Source organism: Haemorhous mexicanus, chromosome 15, assembly GCF_027477595.1.
Source record: "Haemorhous mexicanus isolate bHaeMex1 chromosome 15, bHaeMex1.pri, whole genome shotgun sequence".
NCBI lineage: Eukaryota > Metazoa > Chordata > Aves > Passeriformes > Fringillidae > Haemorhous > Haemorhous mexicanus.
The window spans coordinates 14152976-14177335 of record NC_082355.1 but is presented as its reverse complement, the minus strand read 5'-3'; the positions used below and the strand labels follow the sequence as shown (position 1 = coordinate 14177335).

Genomic DNA, 24360 nt, shown 5'->3' with positions numbered 1-24360 from the left:
TGGATCCCTGGGATTCCTTCTGGCCACGTGGTGACCAACAATGACAGAGGGGAGCAGCAGGAGCCTGTAGTGCCTCTGTACTGGGCTGCCACTTGGGTGGGTGCTGAAACTCTCAGCACTTGAAGGAGCCACAGAAGAAAGGCTTTAAAACTTACTAAATTTTTATTAAAGGAAATTTATCCAATGCTGATCAAAAGAAAGGCAAAATGGTGATGTTTTCCTGGTGCTCCTTCTGGTTCTCTCTCCATCTCTGAAGCCATCCTTTGCCCTGGCCAGCCCCTCCATGCTGCTGCCCAGATGGCTGCCAGCTGCCTGCATGGCTTGTGCTCCCTCCCTGCAAGCTGCACACAAATGTACTGCTGTGTCTCTGTAAACAGGCTAAAAATACCCTGCTGCTGCTCCTCAGAGGGGCCTGGAGTTCAGAGAGGCTGGGAAGGAAGCCGGGGTCAGGCGGCCCCCGGGGAGCGGGCGTCACACGAGGCACAGAGCCACAGAGGGGCTGGCTGCAAGGACAGACAGCTCATCAGCCACAGCACTGCTGTCCTGCTGCACTGCTGCACTGCTGCACTGCTGCACTGCTGCACTGCTGTCCTGCTGCACTGCTGTCCTGCCTGAGTGAGCCAGCGGTGCCAGGTCTCCTCAGATTAGAGTTCATGGTGTGTGAGATGTGACTTGGAAGGCCCCAGAGCTTTGTGCTCCTCTTTTGAAGAGGAATTTTTTGTCTTTTCTACTCAATTGCTGTGCTAGGTATAGTGATGCAGTGTCCTGCAGAGTGCTGGCTTCTGCAGGCTCTGCCACCCCAGTCAGCTGGGCCCCGTTGCTGAGGGGGCTCTGTGTGAGCCTTGTGTCTCCATATCCTCTGGGAAAGGAAGTCAGGAAAGCCTATTCCTTCAGACATCCCATTTCAGAAGGCATCAAAAGCTAATTTCTGTTCTCACCACACCCATGGACCTCCTTAAGGGATGTGGCTATCCTAACCACAGCCTGCTCAGGGTGACCAGGACCTGAGTCTGGATGTCCCCCTCCAGTGACACAGAAGCCAGTTCCAACCAGAAACCTCATCAGTGGTAGCAAATTTCAGTTTGAATCATATGTGTTATAGGCATTAACAGCTGGAATGTTCTTTTACTTTGCTTCATTAGTGCTTAACCCTGGCTGAGGCTCTGTGGCACAGGGTGAACCAGCAACGAGCACCTCTCAGGCATCCTCTGTGTGCTGAAAGCACAGAGCAGGGCCCAGCACTGGCCTGGCAGCAATGACAGCTGTGTCTCTGCTGCTGTACCCTATCTGCTTTCTCCATCTCTGGAGAGATGCAAGTGTCCCCTGTGGGAGCTGGGGCAGTGGGAGCCAGGGCTGGGCTGTGGGAGCTGCTGAGCTCTTCAGCCACAGACCAAGAGGGGATTCATGCAGGGCTGAATAAATGCCTGTGATGGGCAATGACACCTTAAAGCCCAGCCAGGGCACCAGCCCCCTCCAGCTGCCCCAGCCCAGGGAGCTCCAAGGCACACAGCACTCTGAGCTGGCAGGAAGGCGGGCGCTGCCTTCCCTGCACCCAGGGGCTCTCGCTGCAAGGGAAACTCAAACCATGCTCAGCTGCCCCTGCTCCAGGCAGAATGACCTCCACAGAGACTTTGTTTTAAAGAAAATAACCTTTGCCGTGCCAAAGAGATTCAGTCCAAAAGACTTCTGGTGCAAAAGCAGTGGATTTAACGTGTTTTTCCCATTGCCTCTGGCAGAGCTGGAGCAGTGTCAGGGTGGTGACTGCAGAGGAGCACTCAGCAGTGGGCTTTGCACTGAGCTCACTCTGCTGGGCCCTGCTCCAGTTCCTCGAGGGTTCCTCACTGATGTAACTGCAGTGCCTCGAGTACCTCTGTGCGCTCCATCCCCTGCAGCCTGCCCCGATGCCAACCCTGGGCATCCCGCACTTATCCTGCCAGCATTCCTTGGTGGCACCCATGCCACCCGCACCCTGGGCAGTGCCACCCACACCCTGGGCAGTGCCCAGCGCGGTGCCTGTGGCAGGCTCAGCAGCAGAGGCTGGTCAGGGATGGCGGAGGGAGAGGCTGGGGCAGGGTTCCGAGGGGCAGGGAGAGGAAGCGGCGTGTCAGAGCCCCGGCGGGATGCGGGAGCGGCTGCAGGGAGCTGTGACCGAGCTGCTCTTTCCCAGGGAGGATTCTCCACCCCGTCCTGGGTGGGATCTCGGCTGTCCTGCTTAAAGCCGAGCAGATGGGGTTGGAGCTCAGGACTCGCTGGCTTGCAGGGACACGGGAGTAACTCCAGCACAGGACAGGGACCCGCGGCAGCCACCTCTCCCCATGGAAGGTAGGAGGAGGTTTGTTTTCTTTCCTTGGTTACTCTCTTTCTGTGAGGTTTTCAAACCAGCAATCAGACTAGAATGCAATTAGCCAGAAAACAAGGCTCGAACTCGGGAGGGAATGGCAAAGGTGTGGGTCTGGCTGCTCCCTGCTGGGATGTGCTGCTTCTGCTTGGGCTCACCGAACAGAAAACAGACAGTTTTTCCATTATATGTTTTGTTTGGAATTTAAAAGAAAAAAAATTTAGTTCCTAGGAATTTTGAGATCTAACACTTCAGCATCTGCAAGTCCCAAATGCAGTGGGCATTCGGTGGCACAGCACAGCTGTCCCTGCAGAGAGGCAGAGTGGCACAAGGTCCCTGCCTGGCACAGGTTTGTCCTCAGGAGGGGACCAGCCACCCATCCTGCTGCCACCCGCCTGGCTGCAGCCCTGCCCTGTCCCCAGGGAGCACCAGGACCCTCAGTGCTCCCACGGGAGTCTCATCCCTGAGGTGTGAGCACAGCCAGGGCAGAGAATGGCTTTCCCATAGGGACCAGGTGGGGTGGCAGGGCTGGGAAACAGCAGCAGCAGGGACACTCTCTGTGGGGACAGCATGTCAGGCCTCCAGCATCAGAGGAGCTCGCCCTGAGCAATCATGGATTTCTCCTGAAAAGCAATAGCAAAAGGGATCTGTTTTCTGGGAGGAAGGAAGGCAAGAGGGGACCTTTGGGGTGGGTGCCTGAGCCTGCAGCAGTGTGTGCTGTTACCCTGGGGCTGGAGGGGGACAGTGCTGCTGCTCCAGGCCTCCCTGCTCAGCTGTGCTCCCACGTCCCTCCCGTGTCCCAGGGTGGTTTCTGTCTCAGCTGGCTCGACCCTCAGATCCTCTTTGGGGCACTTTACTGCCCCACTCCTGCTGTGCCCAGATCCCTTTGCCAGGGCTGGAGCTCCCTGACAGCAGGAGCTGGTGCCCCATGCTGGGGCAGTCCTGGCATTTCTCTGGCCATCAACTGGGCCAGCCCCTGCTCCTGCCTTTGCCAAAGGCTTGCTTTGTAATGCCCAAAAAATCCTACAGCAGCTCCGACAGCTCTGTAGGAGGGTGTGAAGCATCTGCGGGTCCAAACGTGGCCTTTGCTTTATTGCTTCGTGTAAAACACTTTGTATTCTCTGGGCAGGAGAGGCAAGGGTGGCAGTGAATGTTTTCAGAAAGGGAATTAGTGTCATGTCCCTTCCCAGCAACGCTCCCCTGTCACAGACCCTGCTGGGGCTGCCCAGCCTCACCAGCAGCTCTGCTCTCTCTGCAGGACTGTCTGCCAGCACCACAACTGGGAATAGTGCTGCATTTCTTGTCCTTTGCCTCTCTATAAAATAAATCAAGCTGAGTTTTCAACCCTCGGTTTGCTGATGCTCTCTGGCCAAGTTTTGAGTCAATTTATTCCTCATTGCTCTGCGTCACCCTGGCAGTGTGCCGAGCACGAGAGCTGGGGACAAACACAATCAGCTTGCTGCATCTCAGGCCAGGCCTGAGCATCCATCTGCTGGCTCACACAGGTCTCCCAGGCAGCAGTAGAGGTGTACTTTTTAAGGTAGAAAATTACTTGTGTTTTGGAAATGAATAAATTGTTGACATAAGCTGAGAGCCATGAGACAGGAATGGGTTGTGCTGCCAGGTATTCCCCACAGGAGCATTCTGCCCTGGAGTGCTGCTGCAGTGACCACTGTGGGAATGACCAGAGGGTGCTGCCTGGAGGTCAGGGAGGGCTGTGCCACAGGAGGAACCCTCCTTTAGCCATGGCTGCTGTGCCACAGGGGTGCTGGGCAGGGAGCAGCCACCATCCCCCTGCTCTCTGCAGGCTCATTCCCTGGGGACAGAGCCAGCAGGAGCACCAGGCATGGAGCCCAGCATGAGGTGGGCAGCAGGGTGGGAGCAGCCAGGCCCAGCAGTACACAGGGGGGCTGTGCAGTGCTGAGGAAGCTGCTGGGGGCTGCTGGGGTCAGCACTTCTGGCTGGCAGCAAGGTCCCCCGTGTCCCCAGCACCAGCCCTGTGAGCAGAGAGCTGTTAAGAAATGGGGAGGTGTTTCTGGGAGTGTTTTTGTGTGGGTTGCTGCCCTTTTTGGTATAAATTTGCTGTTTCAGCTTCTGAAGTTCACCATTTCCAGGGTTCACACTTCCAGGGTTAATGTTATCTGACACCTGCCAAAAATCTGGATCTCCAAAAAATCTGACACCTGCCAAAAACTGGTCCAGCAAGCCTTGTGCAGCAGGGGGCTGAGCACACACACTGCCTGCTGTTCCCATCCCTCCTCCACCCCATCCTGCTTCCCTCAGTGCTCCTGGGAAAAGGCAGGAGCTGGAGCTGCTGGAAGGAATGCTTGTGTGGGAAGGGAACTTGGCTTCTCTGGTGAATAAATCATATAGAATCCGTTCTGTGCATTAAACAAAGCTTTATGAAAGGCAGATGTAAAGGAGAGGGGCTGGTGGCTCGGGAGGCTTTGCTGTGGTGCCTGATGTCCTCTGCCACTGCAGCCTGGCACCACTCGTAGGTCTCAGCCTGTTTCAGACACCTGAAGCCTCTGAAGCAGGATTGGTGCTGCCCACCCTGGTTTCAGCTTCCCAGGGCTCTGACCCTGCAGCCTTTGCTGCTGTTTCCATCATCCTCCAGCACAGGGAGTTGGTGGGGGGCAGGTCTGTGGTGGGGGCTTGTGTGGAGAGGCTGCTGCTCATGTGCTGCACAGCAGCTTCCCACTTTGCTGCCCAGCTCTGAACTCTCACACAGCAATGAGGATCTTCTTGAAATGTGACCTTCTTTTTTCTCAGTTTTACTCCCCATATTTGGTATCTGTTTGTCCCTTCTTTCACAAAGCAGCCCAGTAATCAGATGACATTCCTGACTCATGCTGCCCAGACGTGCATGATGGGGCCTTTCTACTTGTTAGGAAAAGCCTTTTGATTGAATTTCTTTATCATTATTCAGCTAATATGGAATATGTCACTGATGGTGGTGCAGGAACTCGAACAGAGTCTGCAAAAAAGGGTGAAATATTACATAAACCTTGCCAAAGGAGGTGGAGGTGAATGTGCAGGAAGGGCACGGGGTGCCCTGTCTGCTGCTCCACCTCTGATCTGTGTGCCCCTGGCTTCTGGGAAGTGTTGCACGGCCCCCTGAGCTGGTCAAACACCAGCACTGGTCACTGCTGGGGGACACAGGTTGAAAGCCGTGTCAGAAATGGCCCAAGCATATCAAATATTGTCCCTGTCACCTGCCCACTTCGGCCTGAGCAAGGAGCTGTCACTCTCATACCTACCCACACAGGCATGCAGCACCCACTGTCACACAGAAATACAGGTTCAGGTGTACAGAGGCACCTCGGGAGCATGTGACAAAGCAAACCTGTCTGGGCTGGCTGCCCTGGAGCTCTGGGAAGGGCCTGTCACACACAGCTTTCCTGGGCTCTGGGGTAACTTGCCACTAGATGTCACAGTGGGCTTGGGTTTGCAGGGACCAGGAGTGCCACTTGTGCTGGGGACCCCCACCAAAACTGCTCCCTAAAGTCCTTTGCTGGGCCAAAGCCCACAAACAGCATCTTTTTGTCCGTTCTTGTCTTCTAGAGCATTTTTGGAAACATTTCTAGCTTTCATGTGCCACTCAGCAAAGCCTGAGAGACCAGCAGGTGACTGGAGAGGTTCCCACGGTGCCAGCCCAGGGGGTGGCCCTGCTGGGACCCCTGCCCTGGCAGGTATCAGTGGCCCTGCTCCCACTGCAGCAGATGTCAAGCTGTGGTTAACATCAGGTGCTGCAGCAGGAGCTCACTCTGTGTCCCAGAGCTCTTGCTCGAAGGGGGGACACGTTTTGTCACTCCCCCAGCTCAAGGCAAAGGAGGCCAGCCCCGTGCAGCTGCCTGGGGCTGACCCCTGCCTGAAGCATCCAGTGGCTATTTATAGCACACAGGAAACCGTGCTGGACCCTGCACTTCCTCTCCCATCCAAGCTGAATCCTTAATGGGCTCCCTTTAATAGGGAGCATTAATTGTGGGTGGTTTTCCACTGAGCATTGTGCTGAGCAGGGGCAGAATGTGTATGTGGTCAGCTTTGGGCAGGCTGGTGGTGGGACAGGCAAGTCACCTTCTGAACTTGGTACAGCTCTGTAAAAACCTTGGGATATTATTAAAAGACTAGGAGTGTCTAAGAGAGAGCAGCATTTGCTGAGTAACTCAAGCAAGGAGAGCATTTGAAGCCTCCTGTTTGAAGTGGTTTATGAGCAGACCCAGACTGGTGAGGCCACCCCACCCACTGCAGCTCCTGGGTGAAGTGTAGCTGTTGAATTAATGAGGGCATCACTCTGGGGCTTTCATTTGCCACCAAAATCAAGCACAGCTTTCCCAATCTAAGACTGAACAAACACAGCCAGGGATGTACAGTGGGATGCTTTCCTTGTGCTCTCTCTGATGCTGAGATCAGGCTCTGCCCAGCCTGGGCAGGGTTTTTGTGCTCTGGCTGCTGGTGCAGCCTGGGGAGCAGCTCCCCTGTGCTCAGGGAGGCTGGGGGGACACCGAGTGAGGGAAGCAGGGCTGTGCTCTGTGAGTGCAGAGAGCAGCCATGCCTGTACCCCTGAACCTGGAGAGCTGTAAATAGCAGCTGGTGCCCTGGCTGTCAGCCCTGTGCTGCCCAGCACCCAGCAGGGTGTGCTCCCTGCCACACGCAGGATGGATGGGCCACTGCTGCTGGTAATGCTCACCACATCAATCTCCCTGACCAGAAACACAGCACTTTGCCTTTGTCTGGGATTGCCTTTCCCTCTGCCTTGGCACCAGTCCAGAATATCTACAAATCTTGCTCAGCCCCAGTGAGTGACTTCTTGGGACTCCAGCTGCTCACAGTGACCCTGAGATACATCACAAAGTCTCTTTTCCCAGCCCAGCGGTTGAAGAAGGAGTCAGAGCTCTTCAGCTCTCAGTCTCAAGGTTGTTTATTGGTCCTTATCTATAAAATTCTTTCTCCTGGCCTGCCGAGGTCCTCTCAGCAGGACAGCCCAGTGCACTCTGCCTGCCCCCGGGGTGGTGTTGTCTTTTTATACTAAAAACTATGTGTACAATATTTACAATTACTTCCCAATACCTATCACCTGTGTTAGACAGTGAGCTTCTGCTCTAAACCAATCCAAAAGTGCCACCATCACAGCAGAAGATGGAGGCAGAGAAGAAGAAGGAGAAAGGGAGGATATGCCCAGATCCCTCCATCTTGCCCCCTGAACTCCCATTCTTATAACCCCAAAAATCTATTTTTCACCCTGTGATAAATTCACTATCATTCTGCTTAAACTGTCGTGGCTTGCAGATCTTCATCTAAGGTTGGTAATTTGCTCCATGGGTCATCATCAAAACCACAGGTGTCTTGGGCTGTGTGCCAGGGTCTCTGAGCCCCCTGGCAGGGGTCCTGGCACTCCAGGACAGCCAGAGGGGTGTCCTGAATTCCCAGAGTGACTGTGCCTTAGGATCAGGAGTCTCCTGAAATGCTCCATGTGCTGCTCTTTCCTCAGAGAACGAGAGCTGAGCACACAGCCATTCCCAAGCCCCTGCAGAAGGTGCTTGAGCAGAGCTGGGAGAAGAAGGATTTGCTGTGCTGGGGGGCTGGAGCCCTGTTCCAGCTCTGGGGAAGGGGTGTAGCCTCACAGCATTCCATAAAAACACAGCCACAGCCTGGCTCCTGCTCCAAGCACCAGGTGGGGCCACCTGCACCCCAGAGACACCCCAGAGTGCTCCTTCCTGTGCCAGAGGAGAGTGGCATTACACATTCACTGCTGGAGGAGGGAGCTGGGACTTGGAACAGCAACTTTCTGATAAAAACCGCCAAGGTTAAATAAATTAACATAAATCTAATTTTCTGCAGTTATCCCCAATCTCAGATTCATTTGCAGCATGACCAAACTGCTGCAAGGCCCCACACTAGTATGTTAGATATGTCCCACTGCATGCCCTGGATGTGATTTCCAGACACAGGGTTTCTGGAGGAGGGTGCAGATAAGGGTGTGCAGGCAGGCAGGCAGCTGCCCAAGAGCTCTGCAGGAGCAATCTGCGGGCACAGACACATGCAGGGCCCCAAGTTTCCTTTCACCTGTTGGGTTTTTTCACTCTTTGTCTGTGCTCTCACCCTCAGGTGTGTCAGCTTTTGATTTGCACCAGCAGGGAGCTGGATCTGGAGCCTGGCCCTGGAAGCCCTGCAGGCAGAGCCCAGGGCAGGGGGGCTGCTGGCCCAGCCTGGGGAAGTGGGGCTCTGCAGGGGCTGCAGGGTGGTTTGAGGGTTTGAGCCAGAGGGCCTGACAGAGGCTGGCACTGCTTCTCTCCTTCCCTGGGCTCTATGGATATCCTGGAGATGCCATGCATTAGCTTCTCCACCTCCTGAAGGCAGAGCCGACCTTTTCCCATTTATCCCAGTCCCCTGTTGGTGGGGAATGCAGCACAGACTGCTGCTGTGTCCCCAGGGCTGAGTGCAGTGCCCCAGGGCCAGGGAGCTCTGCTCTGCCAGCAGCAAGGAAAGCACCTCCCCTCTGCCTCTGGGCCCTGCTGCCCCACTCAGCATCAGCCATCTGCAGGCAGTTTGTCTGTCCAAACCCCCGGGTGAGATGGCTGCTGAGGGCAGCACTGCTCTCCCAAGGAGAGGAGCTGGAGCCTGGCAGTGGGCAGTGCCCTGGGGCCCCATCCCAGCACCCCAAGAGTCCCTGGGTCCTGCAGTGGGCTGGGCTGGATGCACCTGCATCCTCCAGCCTCCCAAGGGCAAGGGAGGGCAAGCACAGACCCAAATCCTGGGGTGCAGAGCTTGTCCAGCTCAGGGAAAGAGAAATTCCTCCCTGGGGCCTTTGCTGGAAGCAGCTGGAGGTGGGGATTGGGATGGCTCTGCCCCAGGGGCTGCGTTTTCCCAGCTGAGGGGCAGCAATGATGGATGCCCCAAGGGGGAAAACCCCTCCAGCCATCCTGACCCAGGGAAAGGGCACAGGGGAGGAGCTGCCCAGTGCCTGCCTGAGCTGTCTGGCTCAACATCAGACCCTGTGAGTCAGTGCCATTGTTCTTTTGGGGGATGACCAGAGCCTGGGATCCCTCTGCACAGGCAGCCAAGGCGGGGAGCTGGACTGGGGGCCAGCAGGGTGTGAGCAGGAAGGGCTTTGCCTGGCATCCCAAGGGTGCTGAGCCTTTCAAGGCAAGCCCTGAGTGCATCCCAAGGTATGGGATCCACCCTCAGCCTTGTCCTGAGCCTCCACAGCAGCTGGCACAGGAGGGATCTGCTGCTGCCAGAGCAGGGAGCACACCATGTTCAGGGAGGAGAGGTCAGGTCTCTTCCTGTTTAGATGTTTGCAAAAAAAAAGCTTAAGCATTTTAGTGGAAAAATGACTGAGGGAACCATCCAAATTAGGAAACAGGAAGTGCTGCACTGGAATAAATAGAATTTTGACAGCTGAAACGAGAGGCAAGTGGTTGCCAGGGAGGGCTGGTAAAGGTGCTGCTGGGCCAGCAGCTGGGGGGGAGGCTCAGCAGCCCAGGGACAGGTTCTCTCTGAGACACTCCTACCCAGCAGTGCCATGCCAGCTGCCAGAGCCAAGGCACTGGGTGTCTCTCACCTCAGGGACTCCCAGCACAGTGCCAGCAGTCAGCAAGATGTGTCCTTCAAGTGGAGGACTCCTCGTGTTTCCAGCAGTGGATATACTGAAAACTAAGGCACTAAAATCAGAATTTTTATGGAGTGTAAATAGCAGCAGACTTCCCCGTGCCAGGTTACCTGTGTGATGTTAGCTGCTCAAACCTAATGCCAGCCCTGCTCCTGACTCTCTCTCCCCTTCAGCAAATCACTGAAGCTCCCCAAGCCCCTTTCTAGCCAGATGTTAAGTTGATGTGATGCTGCTTCTGGGTCTGTGCAATTACTCAATTACTCCTGCATCTGACTGCAAGTTAGATGCCCTCAGGGCTTTGCTTCAGTTCTGCCCATTGATTTGCTGTGTGACCTTGAGCACCACATTAAATAAACTTTCAATATTCCTTGCTCATTTATGCCCTTGATCATGCTATCCAAACTCCTACTCTGCTCCCAACTTTCCAAGCAGTGTCTGTTTGTTATTTATTGCAAAATTTAAGGGTAGAAGCTAACCTAAAATACAAAAGAGATCTGGGGGTCCTGTGTTCCATTCAAATTCACCTCAAGCAAGTTTCAATGGAGCTTGAAGAGCCTAAGAAACGTAGATAGTTCTGAAAATGTCCCCCCAGCTGTACCTGCAGGCTCTGACATCCCACAGACACCTGAATTACTCACTGAGCTCCCCTTGCTGCTCCAGCCCATGGCTGCAGAGCTGGCAGAGCCTTGAATATGCACATATTTCATGTCTGCTGTGCTGTGAGGGGAGAACACCTCAAAGTGAAATCTGCTGTGCATTCAGATGTGCTCTCCAAAGCTGAGACAGGTCTGTTCCACCCCGGGCTGAGCAGGAGCAGCCACCCCTGGCTGCTGGGCACAGTTTGGGGGGTGCTGCTTTCATCCTGCAGGGGCAATCTGTGGGCACAGACACATGCAGGGCCCCAAGTTTCCTTTCACCTGTTGGGTTTTTTCACTCTTTGTCTGTGCTCTCACCCTCAGGTGTGTCAGCTTTTGATTTGCACCAGCAGGGAGCTGGATCTGGAGCCTGGCCCTGGAAGCCCTGCAGGCAGAGCCCAGGGCAGGGGGGCTGCTGGCCCAGCCTGGGGAAGTGGGGCTCTGCAGGGGCTGCAGGGTGCTTCCCTCCCTGCCTCACAGCCAGAGGGCTTGGTAGAGGCTTTGGCACTGCTTCTCTCCTTGCCTGGGCTCTGTGGATATCCTGGAGATGCAGTCACAGGAGGGGGGGCTGTGGGATCAAGGAATGGTGTCTGTTTGCAGGGAGGTGTGCTGCACAAATGAGCAAAGGAGAAGTGTGGGCAGAGTTATCCTCTCACTGGGGGTGGCCCCTGACTCTGATTCCAAGGTTTGGAGAGTTTTCTCTTGTGCATGTTTGTATGAGGAGCAGCTGTGGTTTTCTCTTTACCTGTGCTGGAAGATGGCTGTGAAATAGCATGGCCAAGAAGCAAAGCTGCTTTCTGAACATTTTAAGAACTTTTGCCTCAGTTTTCTGTGAATGTTGATTAAGAGTAAATGAGACTTGGAAAAACAGCCAGTGTGGATTTACCCTGGGGCCATTCTGGGAATAAGCACACAAAAATAACCCTTTCCTAAAAATGTTCTTTCCAGCCCCACCCTTCAGGAGTGATCTTCCCTGCAATGACCCCAGCCTGGACAGCACTGGCAGAGCAGGGCTGAACTTCAGCTCTGGTTCCCACTCAGCAGCTCCTTTTTACAGGGCCAACAGCTCCCTGGAACTTCAGCTCTGGTTCCCACTCAGCAGCTCCTTTTTACAGGGCCAACAGCTCCCTGGAGCCAGGGGAGATTGGCTGAGGACCCACGGAGCAGAGTGGGTGAGCACTGCTGGGTCAGGCTGCCTGTCACCCAGCCCAGTGAGAGCCAAGGCCTGGGGACAGGGGACAGGAGAGACAGCAGCAGCAGGATCTGCTCCCCACCTGCTGCTCCTCTCTGCACCTGCAGTGGAAGAGGTTAAAGTGCAACAGGAGCTGCAGGTAATGTCAGCACACCTGCACCCAGGAGCTCTGCTGTGCCAGTCAGTTCCTGGAACCTGTAAAGTGCTTTGTGCTCCTTGCCTTGTGAAACAGCTCTGAAATAGAGTGGTGAGTGATTTCTACACATGCTCCAGCTTCTACACACAAGCCTGAAACCACTGAAACAGTCACCCAACATCAGTGATAGACTTGAATGCTTTAAACAAGTAAAGCTACAGACCTCAGCTCTGCTCTGATTATTTTCTTTGAATCTGCTTCCTTTCCACTGCTTTTTTTATACCGAGACATAAATAATCTTAAATTCCAGATCACCCATGGGTCCAAAATTTAGCTGTAACAGGGACTTCTGCCAACTTCTACAAAAGGATTTTGCTAACATGAAAGAAAATAACTCATACATAATAAACACTCCTCCTGACCCACGTTATCCTTTTGCATTTAAGGTCAACCATCTCTAAAAGGAGGGGGGAAAAAAAAAGATAAAGGAGATGCAGAGAGTCAGCTGCAACAACAAATGAAACCCCTGCATGAAGGTCCTCCTACCAGGGCTGTTCACAGCTGCCACTACATTTTTTCCTTGGGCTGAATAATGTAAATACTGGGCTGGGGAGGGCTTTCCTTCACACTGGTGTAAATCTGGGCTGGAGCTGCAGCCCTGCCCTGGCCATGCACACACTTCACCCCTGGCAGCCCTGCCCTGGGGTGAGGGACCTGCTCCTCAGAGGAGCTCGCCGTCCTTTGGTGCTGGCTGCTGTGTTCAATAAAGGGCTAAATTCCTCTTGTCTCTTGAAATAAACTTGCAAACCCCTTGACCTTCCTGAGCTGGAAGAATATGTTTACAGATTGTTTAATTCCATTTGTCTTCCTGAGTGTGTGAGAGGGACAGCAGTGTGGCTGAGGGAAGGGGAGCTGTGCTGTGTGACCAGCCTCTTTTGATATCAGAGACAAGCCAGGATGAATCCCATCCACTTTGAAGGGCACAGCCATTCCCATTATTTTTGGAGGAGGAAGGAAAGGAATTATTTACTGGAATCCCCTGCCATTTTGCTTGATATAAATTTCATGAGGCAGCAGTGTAATCTTTTGTGTTTTGTTATCTATTCTCACGACTCCTTCCAGGACACAGGTGCTTGTGGACTTCTAGAAAAATACCACGAGGTAATTCTGCAGCAGCAGCAGCAGCAGCAGCTATTTCCTGGTGTTACACCATCTGAACACATCTCCCTTACACTTTGATTGCCATCTGAAGTCAGGGCAGCCAGAAGAGACAAAGTTTATCAGAGGCAAAGCACAAGGAGGGGAGGTTACTGACATACCTAAATTAAAGTGCAGAGCTTTATTTAAAGGCTGTAGAAGCTGGGAAAAAAGCTCTTTAAGACAGAAACCATCTTTTCTCCGAGGCCTGGGAGGCACTGGGAGGCCTCATGGGTGTCATCACCAGGTACTTGTAATAATGTCACTATTTCCAGAAGTCTTGGCACGAGCAGCACGGCAGGAGAGGAATTGTGAAGGGAAGCTGACTGAGGATAATGGATAGCAGGATGAAATTGAGAGGAAAAACTTAATTGGAATTAACTAGCTGAGAAAAGCCTCTTGATCTGTCAGACAGTGAAATTGCCTCCCAGGAGCAATGGTACAGTCTCAGCCACGTGGGCATTTAAAGCCAGTCTAATGTCTATGATTCCCTGAGTTAACTGGAGTATCTCAATAATTGGAACTGACACAAAGATTTATCTTCTTTGATTGACTAGCTTTCATAGAGGCTCATCTCTTTGTGGTGCTGCACAGAGCTTTCGGGGCAGCTGTTTGCACTTAAACTGCCAGGAGCTGACAGTGTGTATCCATTTCAGCTCTTCAAATGTGTTCTTTGAAAAAACACTTAAATGGCTGGAATAGACAGAGCTAATCAGTCTGCAGGAAAATGGAGCAGCCTTACCTGGGGCTCAGGGCTATCAATCTCCCCTGCCAGGCTTTGGCCATCCTGCAGCAGCAGAGACATTGAGGTGCATTACTGCCAAATGCCCAATCAGCCTGAAAAATTGGGCTGATTTGGCCGAGGCAATAAAAGGGAAAGGTGTTTTGCCAAATGTATAAAAACAAATGGTTGGTATTTCAGCGGTTACAGCACAGTGGGATTAATCACACTAAGATGATGGAAATTCTTTCCCATGCTCATTTTTCCTGATTTCAGCAGAGACAGTGTGCGGCTGGCCTGAAGGGTGAGGTCCTGGAAGGGCTTTTGTATTTGAATTTGCCCATTAATTCCCCTGCTGTATGACCTTGTGCATGTCTCCTCTCTCACTTTGCCTTCTGTAGGTTTAGACCCACAGAAAAGGGCACATCCAGCCTCTGGCCTGGCTGAGATCTGGGCTCCTAATTTGTGTGTTGGGAAGGGTGTTTGGAATCCTTTCACTTCTCTAGCAGTGACAGACACAGAGATGGTGTCTTCTCTGCAAAAGAGATTTAGATCTTGCTGAGATGGGCTTGTAGTATGCAAAATAGTAGGTCAAGATGTTTTACAGAAATTGAGAAACTCCTTTTCTGCAGGGCACAACTCACAGGTGTTTACATGTGCTGGCATCCTAATATTGACAGGGAAATGTGCTTTTGGTTTTTTTTTCTTGGTCCTTCTAAAGCCTTTTACACAGGGAATGCAAACTTGACATGCCACCTTGCCCATGTAGCTAATATGTGCCTTGTTCCTTCCAAACCTAACTCTGCTCCAGCCTAAGACATTCCTCCCAAGTAATGCTGGGCACTTGGCAAGCAGAGGAAATGCTTGTGTGTTTGCTACCAGTCTGACTTAGCCACCTTCAGGCAGCAGTGCTTTGAGAAGAAGGTGAGGATTTGCAGTGTGCTTCATACTCACTGCTTTGAGAAGAAGGTGAAGATTTGCAGTGTGCTTCATACTCACTGCTTTGAGAAGAAGGTGAAGATTCCTCCCAAGTAATGCTGGGGACAGCAGAGCTCTTCAGAGGAGCACCTTCCCCTGTACTGTGGTCCTGTCTGGATGTGCAGGCAGAACCTGGGGCACCAAAATGCCTCTTCTGCTATGGTGAGGTACAGCACGTTGGAAATCAGGATTTTTGGAGATAAAAACTCCCAAGCTGATTAGTGTGTGGAGTTACCAACCAGGGATAACCACATCAGGCTGGACACAAGAGAGGAACGCTTGTCCTGTTTGCTGGTGGCAGCAGCAGAACCAGCTTCAGGTCCCAGCCTGTGCTGCCCCTGCATGGCTGTGAGGCTGTGGAGCTGGCTCACAGCCACTGCTCAGCTCAGAGGAGCACAGCAGCCTGCAGGCATGCATTTCTGAGAGTTACACAACCTCAGGCTGCAGCCTGAGCAGCACTGCTGCCTCTCTGCAGGTCTCCTTGCAGCTCCAGCCCAAGGACTCAGCTTCACTCTCCCTCCAGTGTCTGCCCCACCTGGAAAAGTGGAGGCTGTGCCCTGAGATTTCGGAAATGCTCCACCCTGACTGAAGTCCTGCTCTGCCATTAAACCCTCCAGGTCACTAAGCATTTCAGGTTCTCAGTGCTCAGCTGGCTCCTCCACTGGCCACAGCCACCACTGCCTAAACAACCTAGTTGGGGAATTGATGTAAATTAAATATGCTCATGCTTTCCCTGGAACGCTGTCAGGCATATGAGGATAATATTCTGATTTACTTTTTAAGGGTAACTGGTTATAAAGGGGTTTTCATCCCATTGGAACATTGTTTTTCAAACTACTCTTTCTTCTGCTATGAAAAGTTCAGATTAAATATATCTATAAAAGCCAAGGAGAAAAGAAACTGAAAATCTAAAGTGAAAATTAAGGAGGCAGTTGGTAGTAAATAGTTATTTAAAGATGGAGGAGGGGAGAAAAGAAAAGGAAAAGAAACTGAAACTGAAATTTTTAAGTGAAAATGAAGGAGGCAGTTGATAGTAGATGGTAATTTAAAGATGGAGGGGGCGGGGAAAAAAGGAGAAAAGGAAAAGAGTAAAAGTGCACTTAAAGAAGTCGGCTTTGGGTGACACGTGCAAAGCTAAAACTGATTGTCACCATGTAGTACACTCTTGTATTAAGTTTCTTCATTCAGTTTGTTGTTTTTAGAGTCTCCTCAGGAGATCATCTGTTCTGCTGAGCTGGACTGTGTCTGCATGTGGGCTCTGGGGTTATCAAATAAAATCCTTTCCTCAGAGAGCAAACCCCTTCCAGCCTGGAAGGGCCCCCCTGAAGCAGCTGGGGCTGGGCAGGGTGTGACACAGAGGCCTTGAGCTGACCCACGTGGACCAAATCCAGCCCTGGTGGCCCCCAAAGTGTCCTGGGGAAAGCCGTGCTGTTCAAATATGCCATGGTGGGAGCCAGGAGCATCCTCTCTCTTTGCTGACCTCTTTGCTTCTGCCCCACCATTCCCAGGCTGCTTTCCCACACCTGCTCTCCTTCAAAAAGTCCTTGAAGAGCACTGGCCTGAAACTGCCAGCTCATCTTACAAGCCACAAATCCTGCTGCTTCTCATGTTGTGCAAGAGTGCAAACAAATATTAGTTGTAAAATTATTCAGTTTTTATGAAACCCAGCTAGACCGTTTGGCTTTTAATAGCATCAGCCCCAAATTACACGTCTGGGTTAGACACAGTGCAGAGATTAATTTCCTTTGATTTGTTCCAGAGTAACTCACAATTTAATTTAACTGAGCAGTTCCTTGTTCTCTTATTCTGGAATGATGGATTGTGAAATGCACTCCTTTAAATTAATCCAGACACTTGATTTTTGTCAGCAGAGTAATCTTTCTCAGTGGTATGCTAAGTATGCTTTTAAAAGGTATGGTGAATATGAATGATATGCACTTTGTTGATGATTTAAGTGTTTACACTTTCCAAACCTTGCAGAAAAAACAAATATGGCTTAGCTGCATTCTGGTTTATAACCTTTCATAAGTGATCATTCAAATAACATCAAAAGGACTTAAATGGATTTCTAAATTTGATGGTGCATGTGGAGGCAACACCCTCCTCATCAGAGAACCCTGATTTTGAAATGGGGCTGAGCAAAGCTTGGACTATTTCTGATTGCAGAGCTTCCATAGATCATCCAGAAAGATTTCTGTTGGAGCCATTAATGGTAAAAAATTTCATGTGGGTGCTGTCACTGCTTACGCTGGCTTGATGTTGCAACAGAGCAGTGTCCTTTCCTTTTTGTTTTCTTTCCCTTTTGCTCTTTTTATTTCTTAAAGATGAAGTGGGGCATCTGTGGAGAGGAGCAAAGATGCTGTGTATGAATATTTTTTTCTATACTGCCTCCTTTAGAAGAACTGCAAAAAGTTATGGAGCAGTTGAGTGAGTGATGTTGATGTAAACCAACCCATCAGGTCCTGTCAGCCCAGGCACTCCCTCACTCTCTATTATCAGAGGTAAGAACTGTCTGAATGCCACAGCAGAAACTGCACAGCATTCCTGTGTCCAGCTGCAAGCTGACAACAATAGTTATTCTTAAATGTGGGGAGACAAGGCAAAGCCTCCTGTCACAGAAATATGTGTCAGTGCTTTGTGGGCAAAGGTAAATGTCCCTAAACTTAGCAACACATGGACTGCAACACACACCTATCCTTTCATTTCTGGTGGGTTTGCACCCACAGAAAAGGGCACATCCAGCCTCTGGCCTGGCTGAGATCTGGGCTCCTACTTTGTGTGTTGGGAAGGGTGTTTGGAATCCTTTCACTTCTCTAGCAGTGACAGACACAGGGATGGTGTCTTCTCTGCAAAAGAGATTTAGATCTTACTGAAATGGGCTTGTAGTATGCAAAATAGTAGGTCAAGATGTTTTACAGAAATTGAGAAACTCCTTTTCTGCAGGGCACAACTCACAGGTGTTTACATGTGCTGGCATCCTAATATTGACAGGGAAATGTGTTTTTTTCTTGGTCCTTCTAAAGCCTTTTACACAGGGAATGCAAACTTGACATGCCACCTTGCCCATGTAGCTAATATGTGCCTTGTTCCTTCCAAACCTAACTCTGCTCCAGCCTATGACATTCCTCCCAAGTAATGCTGGGCACTTGGCAAGCAGAGGAAATGCTTGTGTGTTTGCTACCAGTCTGACTTAGCCACCTTCAGCCAGCACTGCTTTGAGAAGAAGGTGAAGATTTGCAGTGTGCTTCATATTCCTTGTCAGCCCTCTCTCTGACTATGCTCTCAGCTCTATGTCCTCTAATAACCTACACAGCCAAGGCATCCAAGGAATATTTGTTGGGCTCAATAAAGGGGCTGTGCTGTGCCTGGACACACGTGAGAATGGATGCAGCCTCCCATCACAGGTGACTGGCACCAAGCTTGCTCCAGTCTTAGGCAAGGACTGAGTGCTGCTGAAATCTGAAGTGAGCTAAAGCACATCAATGTCTTTTGATGTGAAGTGCTTTTATGAACAGGTTTTGTTGGTTTGGGTGCTTCAGTGTCAGTATTTCTATTTTGAACATCTTAGCAGCAATCTTCTTCAAATTCAGAATGTGTGAAGTACTCTTCTGTTGAGTTCTGAAAGTCTGTTATAGCCAGATATAACAGTGGTAAAATAACCAACACCGAGGCTTTCAGGTCTTAAAACCAAGCTTTACTGGCCTTGCTCCTTTTTCAAAGCAGAAATTGATTATTAAATTGGTTTGCAGTATTGCCTGGGTAGTGGATGCCTTTACACCCATCACCTGGCAGTGGAGATGTTATGGAAGATACAGCCTCTATCCTAAATGTGAATTAAATTAGGACTAAAATTCAACTGGCTTTTGTCTTCACACTGCTGTGTGACAGGAGCACTGGCTCAGTTAGTCTCCAGACTAACTGTCAGCTCCATGTCCTCTAAAAGCCTACACAGCCAAGCCATCCGAGGAAAATAGTTTAGCTCAGTGAAGGGCTGTGCTGTTCCTGGACACACGTGGGAATGGATGCAGGCTCCCATCACAGGTAGACTGGCACCAAGCTTTGCTCCAGTCCTAGGCAAGGACTGAGTGCTGCTGAAATCTGAAGTGAAGTTAGTCTCCAGACTAACTGAGGCTCACAGCCTTTCTCAGAACCAGCAAAGCTTTGTCAGCAGAATGGGTGCTGCCAGCTCCTCCAGGAGAGGATCTGTGAGTGGCTGAGAGAGGTCACAGAGGTGAAAGGACCAAAAACTGGGTATTGATGTCTTCAGCAGTGCCTTTGGGCTCTTTGTTATCCCCCAGAATGAAACCACAAGTAAACCAGAGCCAGGGCTGGGTGTCTGAGGCAGTCCCACTGTGCATTCCCAGCCTGTCTCACCAGAGCCCTCTCACCGGGGTGCTGAAAGCTCCGCGCCGCTTGCCAGGGCTGAGCACAAGCTGGTGTGAGCTGCAGGCCACTCCACAACTCAGCACTGCTGCAGGGCTCTGCTCAAAGTGGGCCAGCCAGCTCGGGTACTCTTGACATTCCTGGATGTCTTCTAAACATGTAATGCTGATAGAAATGTTGTTTAAATATTTGTGAGTTATTTAAAAATAGTGCGTCAAATCAGCAGCCTGGTGACGCCCGGCAGATCTCTGGCTCGAGGAGTGCCTCACTGGAGAAGGGGGAGGTCAGCACCACTTCTGTACACAAGTCAGGCTCTGACAAGAGACACTCTGCACCCACAGCCCACATATCATCACATTCACCACCCCAGCACACAGAGCCTGCTGGAAGCCCCCCTGAAGTGCCGAGCAGGGAGGGCAGTGCTGCTCGGTGCCTGCAGTCAGTCCTGGTGCTCTGGCCTCCAGCACGTCCATGCCTGGGCAGGAGGTGCTGCCCCTCCTGGGGGTTGGCCATGCCCTGGTTCCCAGCAGCTGGCACAGCTGGGTGTGGAAGCAGAAATGCTTCCTGGGACCTGGAGGACAGGAAATCTGTGCCAGCATCCCCATCCCACTCTGAGCTGGTCAGGCTCTCATGATGGTTCCCCTGATTGATGCCCATCTGTGTATTTAGAGAGCTAAATTTTAGAAAGGGGGAGTGAATTTTCCACCCAGCCATGACTGAAGTCTTTCAGTATTTTCTTCTCAGTATTATTAGACAGAGCATTTTAGGTCAGTACAGGTGGGTGCTGGAAAGAGGAGAATTCAATTCCTGTGATAGACAAGAGAGCTGGATATTGTCTATTTATTATGTTAAATATTTATCTCCTGGGCTCTAATATACTTCTAAAATATTTTAAAAGCTGCTTTTTTATGTCAACTTTATTCTCATCTTTCAGTAAACAATTATCATGCAGAGAATAAAACAAGCTCCCAGGCATTGCTGAGATACACTGTAGTCTATTAAGGAGGCTAAGCCTACTATAGCATATGACTCTGCTTTTATGTTGCCTTTAAATTGATTTGACATCAATTCCAGGCCTATTGTAAAAATGAGGCACGTGATTAAAGCAACATTGTCATCTTTCCAGGGTATTTCCACTTTTTAGAGCTGCTGCAAAGGAAATGATTTTTAAAGCACTCAGAATATCGACCTGTTCCTTGGCTCTTGTCACAGTCCATGGAAGGGCTGCAAGGGGAGCTCCTCGGTAGCTCCCTGACTAGACAGCACATCTTGTACACTCAGAAAATGGGTTTGAAAGTTGCTACTGCAATTTTACACTTTGCCTTACAGATACTGATCTGCAGATTCCTTTTTTTTCTCCTTCCCCCTCCTCATTGGTTGCTTTATTCTTGCTCCCTTTGACATCTTCTTCTCATTTAAAGTGGCAGAGTGAAAAGCCAAAATGAGTCTCAGTTTCTCTGAGGTCCAGATATGAGCTCTGCTGCTTTTCAGATGAAAATGCTACATATGTTTATGGAATCTGTTGAGGATATTTGTCAAAATCTTTTGGCTGTTATTTTTCCCAAACAGCAATTGCATTTTCAGAAGTTTACCATTGGCCTAACATTAGTGATTCAAATGAAAAGTTTAAGCATCTGTCACAGAAATGAGACCCCACAGAAATAGAACAGAGGTGTTTTCTGGGAGGGTCTCAAAGATTTCAAGGAATTATTTGCTGATGATAAATTTGAGCTGGGAAAAGATCAAGTGTATCATAAAATCAGTCCATAATCCAGAATGATTTATTTGGCTCAAAGTGACCACCGCTACTTTTTCTTTCTCTGTTATTGTCACACTCCTGGAAACAGAGTGGTCAATACTTGACAAATACCTTTGAGAACAGCTTCAGCTTATGGGGGGATGGAAACTGGACAAGGTCACTGTGGTATTAGTTGCTCATAACAAAGAGCAAAAACTGCAGGTAAGATCTTTTGGTCCCCAATTATTCACCTGGACAAAATTATGGCTTTGCAAATAATGAAGCAAGGACATGACCAAACTGTGGAGCACTCAAACCAGTATTTGTTATATCTTTTTAATCATAATTTTATCAAAATCCTGATTAGCTTCCAGGTTTTACTATTCTAAAATTCAATTTCAGCAATAAATTGCCAAAATTTCCTAAGTTTATACATTCCAGTGCTTCTTATACACATGAGTCACCATGCATTGCTCTTTGGTAATAAAACCCTCCATGTTCTTTGCCTCCCATTGCTCACACTGATGGCACTGCCACATCTCTGGTAATAACTCAGGACCCAAGCTCTGACATTCAGATCTCTCTATTTCTCTGGCACCTGCTCAGCTCAAAAGCAAGGAGTTCTTGAAAACACTCACAAGCAAACCTGTTCTCAGGGGATTTGCAGGCACAGATAAACTCAGGACAGTCTTTGCTCTGGGATGGCACTTGCCTGCTGCTGCTTCCTGAGCTGTTAACACATGTTGTTAGAGACAGAAACTGTGTTTGCATGTGCACAATCAGTCTGCTAAAATTAGGAGGTACTGGCTTTGGCTGATTGGCAAAAAATGGACCTGTCCAGCTGCTTTGACTTGTTGCTGGAATGGGCATCCACTGGGCCTTTGGAGAACCCCCTGTCCAACCACTTTGCTGAGATATAATGAAGATAGGAAGAAAGGTAAGCACAAGGTAGTGTTCTGCTTTTCTGGTCAGGCAAGAAACCACTGTTTCTCAAGAGCCATGACTGAAGGAGGATGCAGGTTTGGATACAGATCCCATCTCACTCAGACTTGGTGCACAGCAGTGTCACAGCAGTGTCTGATCTCCAGGGGAAGGGCTGAGCTGACTGTCACTCCCTGTGTCACATCACCCCCTCAGCCAGGGATGGTGCACACTGCAGTCTCGTGAGGAATTTCCCTCTGTGACACTGTGTCCCTGCAAACCAAACTCAAACCCTGGTGAAATGGTGGGGCTGCACCAGGGAGGGCTCCTGTTTGTGCCAAGGCACTTGGCTCACACTGCACTGGCTGGAGAAGGGAACAGCTCAGTGCTGGTTTGTGAACAATTTCACACCTGCTCACATGTCAGAGGGACACAGCAGCACAGAAGGGCTTCCTGTTGGTTATTGTATGCAGAGTTTTTATTTCTCAAGTGTTGTTTCTAGAGTGGATCACCCATTCATGCCTGCTGAGACATAGAGTGGGCAGTCTGGGTTTATTTATTTAAACAGCTGAACACGTCCTGGTGAGTCAGTTCTCTCTATGAGCTGCTGAACTGACAGCCTCTCTGAGCAGGAATGAGGTCCCCCAGGTGTGCCCAGCCTGCAGAGCCCCTCCAGAAGCCAGAGGACATCAGTGACTGTAGCTTGTGTCTCAGTGCTGAGACAGAGGTGAGCTGCTTCTGTCCCTAACTTGTCCCTGCATGTGAAATATCCCTGTTGGACAGCAGCAGTGAGGGCTTGTGGAACTCCCATCCAGCTCACCACTGGCAGGCAGTGGGCAGAGGGCTGTGGAACAAGGCTTTGGGAATCCAAACCTGTGGCTTCTTCTGTGGGAGCAGTTGAAAGAAGATACTTTTCTTTTCCATACAGTTCCACACACATTACATAGAGGAACTTCAGACATTTTGTGATGTTCTGCCTGCTCCCCTGTGTTTGTCTGGCTCTCCCACATCATGTAATGTCTTTGGCAATGACCACCACTGTCCAAAGCAGGACTGATGCCTGGGACATGTGCTGGTTACGTGGGGACTCACTCTTTTGGATTTGTTCCTCACATGAAAACCCTCAAGAGTTTCCTTCTAAGGAACAGCAGTCTCAAACATTTACTCTGGAGACCAGCAGATTCTAGCTGGACTGCTTTGCTTGAAAAAACATTTTGTCATGTCTGAAATGATTTTACTTTGATTAAAAAACAAGCATTATTGACAGTGCTTCTGTGTGATGCACAGAGGTCAGAGTCATCTATTCCCAAATATCTCTGGTCCAAATATAAGCAGGTGCAATCTAAAAGCTTCCTCAGGACCATTTCAGCAGCTTATTCATTCCCCTATGAAGAGCCTGCTCTTGCTGGAGCATAAATAAAGCAAGCCCAAGTTCTGTTATGATTCTAGAAATGCATTTTAATAACAGAGATGACAAAACCTTTTAGAAAAAATACTGGAAATGCAAGAGATTACAGGCAGCATTTTATTTTTTTTTCTGCAACCTAGGCAGAACTGGTTTTTTTTAGCTTGGGCAGTCAGATGTTGACTTTAACTCAAACTTTTTTGCAGAATGCTTTCAATCCAGTTATATTTCTCCAAAGCATGGACCACATTTTGGAAGAAAGAACTGGAAGAAGCCTCCAGAGCTGCGTTATCGATCGAGGCTTTCCCTCCTCGGGAAGGTCTGGTTGGAGCACAGATCCTGCTCTGCTCCTCCAGAGCCCTGGCCAAGGCTCTGCAGCTGAAAGCTTTCATCTAGAGACTTCAGAAGTGTCCATGGCTCTGCCTCCAGTGTCACCTTTGCTTTTAAGTGGCTCTTGAGATAGAAGTAGTTCAGTGATGAGAAAATCCAAGTGCTTACTCTGCTCGTTTTGTGGCTGGCAGGGGCTCAGAGCTGTGATTCTGCTCTGGGTACCCCATTCCCTGCACTACTTAAACTCCTCCATGCTCTGTTCCTAGACATGAACACTGGACATAGATTAACAGCTCCATGCTCCCATTTCTCCTGAGCTGTTTCATGTTAAATGGTCTCTGTGAATCTATGAAACAAGAAATTATGGGTTTTGTTGCCAACATTCTCTCATCCACATTTTAGGAACTTCACTAGTTCTGAAAGAATTCTTCAATTTGTTTAGTCTAACCCTAAAAGTTCCTGAGAAAATCCCCGGAATTCATCATGATAGCAGAGTGTTTTCCTCTCTGAAAAATGCTTAACTTTTAACAACAGAAGGCAAAAGCTAAATTCCAGCTTGAGATTTGACCTGCTCTAATGAGAAACAGATTACACAATTTTAATGGAAATTGGGGCATCAGAACTTAAAGGAGGAAAGATCAAATCAATTGACACCTGCTGGCTGAGGTAAGATTGTGTTGTTTTCCAGGAGCAACAATTCCACAGTATTTCCTTTCATAACAGCATGGAGTATTTGTGATTATCATAGGAGCAGCTAAACAGCCATAAAGGCAC

General features: G+C 50.0%; 1 protein-coding gene across 2 annotated transcripts in view; it reads left to right on the top strand.

Moving 5' to 3' along the window:
- The first annotated feature begins 2191 nt into the window (after positions 1-2191).
- Positions 2192-24360, top strand: part of LOC132334078 (rho GTPase-activating protein 7-like) — a 53651-nt gene continuing 31482 nt past the window's right edge. The window contains exon 1 of one of the 2 annotated variants that reach the window (XM_059859799.1): positions 2192-2322. In XM_059859799.1, the coding sequence (XP_059715782.1) occupies positions 2316-2322 (7 nt within the window). In that variant the 5' untranslated portion in view covers positions 2192-2315. The remainder of the gene's footprint in view (positions 2323-24360) is intronic. The other variant, XM_059859797.1, reaches the window with a different exon arrangement.